The sequence below is a fragment of the Calliphora vicina genome, chromosome 4, assembly GCF_958450345.1.
Source record: "Calliphora vicina chromosome 4, idCalVici1.1, whole genome shotgun sequence".
NCBI classification, from domain to species: Eukaryota; Metazoa; Arthropoda; class Insecta; order Diptera; family Calliphoridae; genus Calliphora; species Calliphora vicina.
The window spans coordinates 119,847,035-119,855,279 of NC_088783.1; the positions used below are offsets into that span (position 1 = coordinate 119,847,035).

The 8,245-nt window shown below is 27.2% G+C and overlaps 1 protein-coding gene across 1 annotated transcript; it reads left to right on the forward strand.

The window, feature by feature from the left end:
* Window positions 1–1,379: 1,379 nt before the first annotated feature.
* On the forward strand, window positions 1,380–7,046 carry LOC135957302 (uncharacterized). Its single transcript, XM_065508026.1, has one exon. It carries the CDS (start codon window positions 1,846–1,848, stop codon window positions 2,314–2,316), a length of 471 nt encoding a protein of 156 aa, XP_065364098.1. The 5' UTR covers window positions 1,380–1,845; the 3' UTR covers window positions 2,317–7,046.
* Window positions 7,047–8,245: the final 1,199 nt, after the last annotated feature.

Sequence of the window (8,245 nt, forward strand, 5' to 3'; positions counted from 1 at the left end):
AGATTGTTTGGTTGTTTGTTCAAAAATAAAAAAAAAAATAAAATAAACAAAACAATAGCATTTTTTAAACATTTTTTTTAATGAATGATGAGGTTTAAGTATTTGTTTTGCACACTTGAAGCAAAAATGAGTTAGTATAGAATATTTGGAATTTTTTTTTATAATACCGTTTTAATTTCGGGGAAAAACTTTAAAAGCAAAATAGAATTTAGTTTAAACTATAAATTTAATTCTTTTAAATTGTTCTAGACTGTTTCTACAATAACAAAATTAATTTAATTAAAAAAAATTTTTGTAGTTTTATAAATAACCAAATAAAAAAATCCCTGTCGCCTTTTTGCATTTTTTAAACTTGTGCAAATTGCATGTTGTTTACGTGTTTTTGTTATTTTATATTTATTTTTTGTTGTTTATCGCTCTAAAGATTTTATTTCCCTATAGAAAATTAGTTGGCAGCATAATGGATTGACGTTCATAAAATGTTGACAAAAATTGTGTTTTTAATTGTTGTTTTTATTATGTATGCAAATAAATAGAATAAACAAGTAATTTACAGAATAAAAAAATAAAAACATACAAAGTTTGAAAGCAGATGGCCAAATTTAAAAAAGTATAGAGGTGGTGATAAGTGAGTGATAGTGATACCTTGGGCGCGTTTAAGGTTAAAATAATAAATTAGTAACTGATAAACAATTGAGCACAATTTTGAGCGGAAATAAATATTTAGTGATATTTTGTCAAATATTTAACTAATTAGCACAAATAATGGAAATTTTCAAAACAAAATTTGTTTAGAATCAGAAAAAAAATTCAGCATAATTTAACAAAAGTCTTATATATTTTGTACATTGAGCTTTAATTTAAAATATCAATAAAGGGATACAGAAATTAAAGTTCCCCAGGAAAATTTTAAAAATGTTTGTAAAAATTCAATATAGAAAAATAAAAATTTCTCTAAAATTAAACAAATACTTTAATATTTTAAAGCAAAATTCATTTTTTAAACTTGAATTTTACAAAAACTATTAATTAATATTTTTTGAAATAATAAACTATTGAAATAAGAAGTTATTTATTTAAAATTGCTTCTTTTTTATAACATTTTTATTGTTTTATCTTTAAACTGCATTATTTTATAATTAAAAAGAATTTTGTAGTTCCCCTTTTTCCATTTATGTATATATTTTTGAATTGGCAACTCTTTCCTTTACCACTTGCACTCATTTACATTGAGTCATTTCCCCTTTCTCACAGCACTTTACAATAAATTACTTTACATTAGCTCTTTTTTTTAATGCTCTTTTTTGAAACCATTTTTTCAAGAATTTGGCGTTATAAAATAAGACCACACCACCGTGCGGCAATCATTCGTAGTTGAATTTTTAAACCGTTAACAACGCCACAGGTGGAAGGTACTAAGCAAAACAAAGTGAAAAAAAAAACAAAAATACACAAACAAACCACTATAAAAAAAACAAAAGAACGTTAAAAATATAACAATATAAACATTACTTAAATAGTGAAAATAACATAAACAAAGCTAAAATAAATAGACAGAAACACAGCAGAAGAAAAAAACTGCAAGGTCTGCATTAAAATTTAATAAACTGCAATTGAAAAAGTTGAAAAGAGAGACAGAAAATTCTAGAACGAAAAACTCCATTTTAGAGAGTACAAAGAAGAAAAACAACAACAACAAAAAAAGGGTGGTTTGAAAAATTAAAGAAAAGTGAAGAAAAAAAGTGCCTTTTTTAAATTAAAGAAAGAAAAAAGGTTCCTAATTAAACAATTATTAAAACAAATTGTGTTTATTTAAACAAGTGTTAAACTAAATATTTAAACAACATGGCTTTTATGATGCCGGTAATGAAAAACAATTACGATATCTATAAAGATAAAGGACGCTCACGCAAAACTTCGGAATCCTCTAATGGCACTGGCACTACCGCCAATGCTGCTCCTAATATGGCCTCGGCCATGGGCATTAACCCCTCTAGGGGTAGGCAAAGAATGAAGTCGGAAAGTTTTGCCAGTTCACCCAGTCATACGTATCGCATGCAAATGCAACGTTGTCAATCACAAAAAACTTTTCCAAGAAATGCTTCCCGCACCTCGCAGTATTCTTCAACCTCAGGGGCATTGTCACCCACCAGATCATTTTGCCAAGCCTCCAGCAGTCCTCCCAAGAATAACAATACTACTACAAACTCTGGTAACAATCAAACTGGTTCCCAAAATGACATTAGCAAGTTCCATTTACGTTTGGTGGATAAATTGCGTAAATCCTTTCGCAAGGATTCGGCCAAACGTTCATGAAAGTCAAACTTAACAGATAATGAGAATGACTCTCAACCCCAAATAACAACTAGAAAGGAAGAAGCAACCACAGCAGCAGCAGCAGAAAATATAACATTTGTTAGGAGTTCAGAGCCAAGCGAAGAACCCACCACTTTATTAGGTAGTAGCAGTAGTAGTAATACACTTAAGACTGAAGCATTAGAAGCAACAGAGGTTCAACGCTTCGACGACTTAGTCGTCAATAAAGAGCAAGAGTTTAAAGGTCTCTATCTGGAAATACCTAAAACAACTTCTGCCACAACTGATCAGGATTCCTGTTATATTTCTCAAAACTCTCCAACAACATCACCAAATGAAGCAGCTGAGCATAAGCACACTTCGTTGGCTACACAACTGGGACGCCGTTTAACCGCCCCCTTAATCAAAGCTAATATCAAAAGATGCCACAAGAAATTGGCCAATTTACAATTACACCATTATCATCATACCACACATCAACAAAAATCCCAAAACCTTTTAAAAACAGATGACAATTCCCGAAAATTGAAACTTTTAAGTTCTAACTCTACCATGGAATTGTTTAATCAAGACTGTGAAAATCTAAGTAAACTGGAACACAAACCTTTAATGAAAAATATGCAAAAAACCGGCGAATCAACAACATATGTGGATAAGTGCAAAAAGTCTCCGGAAAAATGTGCAGCGGGTCTAAGGCAGGCTCGCCGACGTAAACGTTTATCGTTTATGCGCCGTTCAACGAAAAGTGCTCCTGGTTAAGAGAGCAGTAGTACATAGTTATAAAGGTAATACATGCAAAAGTAGTAAAAGTTGGCAGTAGAGTTTTGTTGAAAAGTAGTTTGTTGTAATTGTAAGTTTTACAAGGTAGTTATAAACAAATTTTAAGCAAATTTGCTGAACGAAACTAAAGGCTCTTTTGGAAAATGTAAAAAAAATGTTCAAGAAAATATTTTTGTAAAAATGATATTTTTTAAGCAACATGACAAATTTTGCTAAAGAATTTTTGCTTTGGACCGAATTGTTGTTTGGTTTACAGGGGTTTCCCCAGAATATTACAAAATACTTTAATTTTCTAAAGAAATTATAAAAAATTGGTTTAAATCAAGATTTTTTAGAGCGAAAATCTAATTTTATTTAAAAAAAAAAATTCAAAATTTCTTTTATAAAACAAATTTTTAAAGAAAAATGATTTTAAAAAGTTGGCAAGAGTTTCTCTTTAAATTAAGGCAAATTTTTTGTAAAAAAATGTTAAAAAATTGATTCAAAAATTAAAAATTTCATCAAATTTATGAATTTTTAAAGACTAACTCTTAAACAGAGATAATTAGCAAGTGATTCTAATTGAATCATGACAAAATTTAAGAATTTATTTGTAAAAGAAACTTAAAAAGGAAAGTTTAATTGAAATATATGAAAATTTAACAAAACATTGTTTAAAAATAGTGAAAATTTGGTCTTGATTAAATTTTTAAAAGAAAATTTACAAAAATATTTAAATTTTCTTTAGAATTTTGGTAAAATCTCAAAGATTAAAGATGCTATAGGGTGCTAAGATGAAAAATTCTGATTATAACTGCAATAATATGGCCCAATTAGACATTTAAACAGCAAAAAATTAACTTTTTGACAAAGTTTTTTAAAATAAATTTAATAAAATTAAAGTTTTGTGAAACTAATGGCTTAATTATTAGTGATTTGTTGAAACTTAAGCCGAAATTTATTCAAAATAATGTAAAAATTTGTTCATGATTGAATCTTTTAAAGAAATTTTCCCAAAAAATTAATATTTCTTACAAATATTTGAGAAAACTCAAGAATTAAAGATAACTTAGGATGATTAGTTGTAAAATTTTGATTATTACATCAAAAATTTTTCATTATTGATGTTTTATACTAAATTTAAAACGAAAAATTAAATTTCCTTAATAATATTTGAGAAATCTCAAGAATTAAACATAATTTAAAGTGATTATTTGTAAAATTTTGATTATAACAGCAATAATGTTGCCCTATAAACAGCAGTTTTGCATTATAGGCATTTAATGTGCAAAATAATGCACTTGCTAAGCTGTTTGTCAAGAAAATCCTATATTAAAGGCATATCTAAACAGGAGGCTGCAAAAAAATCCTCTCTGGGAGAATTTCTCTCCCCAATCATCAAATTCTGTTGTTATTTAATGCGAATAAGGATGAAAGAGACACAGTAAAAATGCAAGGATGCTGCCATATCGAGTTTAAATGCTAAAAAAATGCACTTTGTCCGGCAACTGCACTTTTTCTAGATTGAGTGTTTTGTGCAAATGTGTGCATTTGCAAATTGCATTTGTAGGATTTTCTAAAAGACAGAAAAACACAAGTTAATTCAGAAAATCGTAGTGATTTCATACTACTGAACGACTCTATTGAAGAGGAAAACAAGAAAGACCATTCAGGGAATTTAAATAATGCTTCCCAAATCTAAACAATTTTAAAAATTTCATAAAAAAGTAAAAAAAAAAGATTTAAAACTCTAGTTTTGTTAAATTTAACAGAATTTAACAATTTTTTGGTTAAACAAAGTTTAACTATTGAAAAACAAAACTTTTGAAGTTTATATTTCGGGGGTTTATATTTATTTTGGACGTTAACTAAAACGGAGTTTAACAGAAGACAGTTCCTAAAGACAAAAGGGTTTAAACCGGTTTAACTAAAACGGAGTTTAACTGACTAACATTAAACAGTTAGTTGCTAAACTAAAAGGTCTGGCCAACTGCAGTTGTTTTGTTCTGCCAGATTGAGTTTTCTGATCAACCTCATTAAAAATTTTAAAATTCTCAACAATTTTCTAACATAATCAAGGTCATTTAAGTTTTTTTTTTTATTTAATTTAAAATGCTGTTATGGCCATTTATTTGCCATAATTTATTGTCGCAACGAAAGTTTTTAAAACACATTCTCTATGGCATATACAGGATGCCAATAACACCTTCTTTTCCTGCTCCTCCTAACAACCTATTATTATAATGAATGTAAAATTGAAAAAGAAAACATACATACATTTTACACAAGACCCTGGTATACTTAATAATAATGATAAAACAGAAATATATTTTGGCTAAAAGCCAACTATTGTGCAAAATGTTTTCAGTGCTCTCTCTTAACAAAAACAAAAAATTGCATTACAGGAATTCACCAAAAAAAAAAGCTTCACTAAATCTAAAAAAAAAACAAACAAAAATTAAATGAAATGAAATATTTATAAAAAGAAATTGTACAGGCCGTACAACCACAACTAAATATTAAGAAACTGAACATTATTTACACAAGAAAGCTAAATTATAGATAAATACATATAGAACGGAAACTCTCTTGATAAAGACCTAACTCAGTTGTCAAAAACCTAAGTGTTGAGAAAATATTAGTAAAAAAAAGTATGTGAAAACTAAAACATCAATATTTTGAGAAATATTTTTGTTTGAGTTTTTATTTTAGTTTCTGATCTATGTGTATTTTTCTATAAGCAAAACTGTTATAAAAAAAAATATTTTTATTTTGTTTTTTAAAAAGAAATAAAGTAAAATAAGATATATTTGTATATTTTTGCGGTTTCTTATTAAGTTTAAGTTTAATTTTAGTTATAAAAACTTGTATATTTGTTAAATTTTATATTTACCAAACAAGACTAAGGACCAAGACCATAAAAATTTAAACAAATAAGAAAGAAAGGTTCGTAAATGCAGTAATTAATAGTAGATCACTAAAATTTAGTGATCGCATCACCAAACTTTAGTGATCTACAACAACATGCTGATCTTGTTATGATTAAATTAAACATTTTAATCATTTACGAACACTATTACTTAAGCTCTCATTTTGTTAAACAGTTATTAAACATACTAGAAAAATATTGAAGATATTTTATTAAATATTTTGTTTAAATCTTAACACAAGCTTCCAAAATATTATAAATTAAAGGATTTTAAGGAGAAATTTGATTTGACTATTCCAATTATATATGAATTACATGGTCCTTCGAATCAAATTTCTCCATAAGAACCTTAGAATTATCAAAAAAACGAAGAACATATTGACTTATAACACAACAAATAGCTAACGAAATATAACAAGGGAATTAATTTTTAGAAATATAAAAAAAACCAAAATTACAGTAGTACTTAAATTTTAACGAAAAAATCTTCCTTAATTTTTTTTTTTTTTAAACAAACTTTTAAGTAAAAACTGCCACAGAAAAGAATTTTTGAAACCTATAAAAATAAATAAATCCCTATAAAAAAATAACGCTTCTAAAATCAAACAAAATTTAGTTTTAAAATAAAATATTTTTATTAAAAAAAAAAACAACAATAAAATATATATTTACTTAAATCTATATTATAAAAATAAAAACAATTTTTATATTTTTTAAAAACCTAAGAAATTTTTGTATAAATCTTAAAAAAAAATTTGAAAATTCTTAAAATTTTCATAAAAAAATTTTCTGTCATTAAATATCAATTTCAAAACTTTTGATATTTTTTGTTTAAATAACGCTTTAATCTATATATTTATCTCTTATTATAACTTATCTGCTTAATATTTTTTTGTATAAGTAACCAAGTACCAAGTAATTGTAAATTTACCTTTATCTTTTTTTTAAGTTTAAGTTTGTGTTTTAAAAAATATATCATTATAAATAAAAAAATACAACATATATATATTTATATACATACATATAAACAAAAAAAAACAAAGTGCTTTTAGTTTTAATTTATGCTTAAACAAGCAAAAATGTAAAACAAAATTTTTAAAAATGCAATTAAGTTTTGTTCTCAATAAAAAAATGCTGTAAATTTATAAAGCGTAAAGAACTTTATAAATAAGTATGACTAATTTAAGTAGTAAACTAGCTATAGAAAGGTACATTCTTTAGCTTCAACTGTAATTGACAACGATGCCAGTTTAACAAGAATTTGCTTACTTCAAAGATAACAAATTAGAGTATTATATTCAGCTATGGCGAATCTTGTATACCCACCATTAATAAAAATATTTATCTGATATAAGAGGTTATATGGGGGATAGGGTCTATTATTGACCGATCCTTACAAAAGTCGGTAGAAAGATTTAGGTACATATAAAACTTATTGGGTGTATGACGTAAAATTGCGGGATTTCTTCAAAGTTTAGTCTATAAATATAAATTTATTCGAAGTATTGCCATTTGCCATTGTTGGCTATGACCTTTTCCCATCCTTCTGGCAACATATATTTTCCGAGTTCTTGAGGACAAGAACGAATCAAGCCAATTTAGGATACTCTTTTCCAAAGTGAAGCATATCCCAGAGAGAGCGTTCTGCATCGATCGAAAGAAAAAGTAGTCGGACTGGGCAAGGTCTAGAATATAAGGCTTGTGAGACAAAACATCTCAACCACGTAATTCTAAATAGTTTTTATCAGGTATTGCAACATCTGATCTAGCGTTGTCATCGCTTCAAACGAATCAGTTGCATTCGGTACAGGTTCCCTATGATGGCTTCACGTATGATTTCAGCCAGCTAGCTTCTTTCGTTTAGGCCATATCGTGTTTTCAACAGTCTTTGAATCTTATGAGGAAACAGAATATATGTACTTTTTGTTTCTACGGCCACGATATGTTACAATATTTTTTGATTGTGGGTATAAAAGGACAGACAGACGGATGGACATGGCTAGATCGTCTTAGATCGTTTTTTGATGGTGGGTAGAAAAAGAACCCAACATTTGTAAAATGCTTTGAAGTTGTATGTATTAATTGAGCAACCTCTTGTATTTAATCAATGAATTTAATGGCAGTTGTCAGTTGCAATTTAAGCTAAAGTATTGTAAATGGATGTATCTTTAAAGGACAGCTTTAAAGTCTAAAATATTTGGTGAAAATCAAACAGAAATGTTGATTTTGTGACTGCAAACT

What these genes read in the sequence shown, in the direction of transcription:
- LOC135957302 (XM_065508026.1), top strand. Translation starts at nt 1,846, where the DNA reads ATGGCTTTTATGATGCCGGTAATGAAAAACAATTACGATATCTATAAA.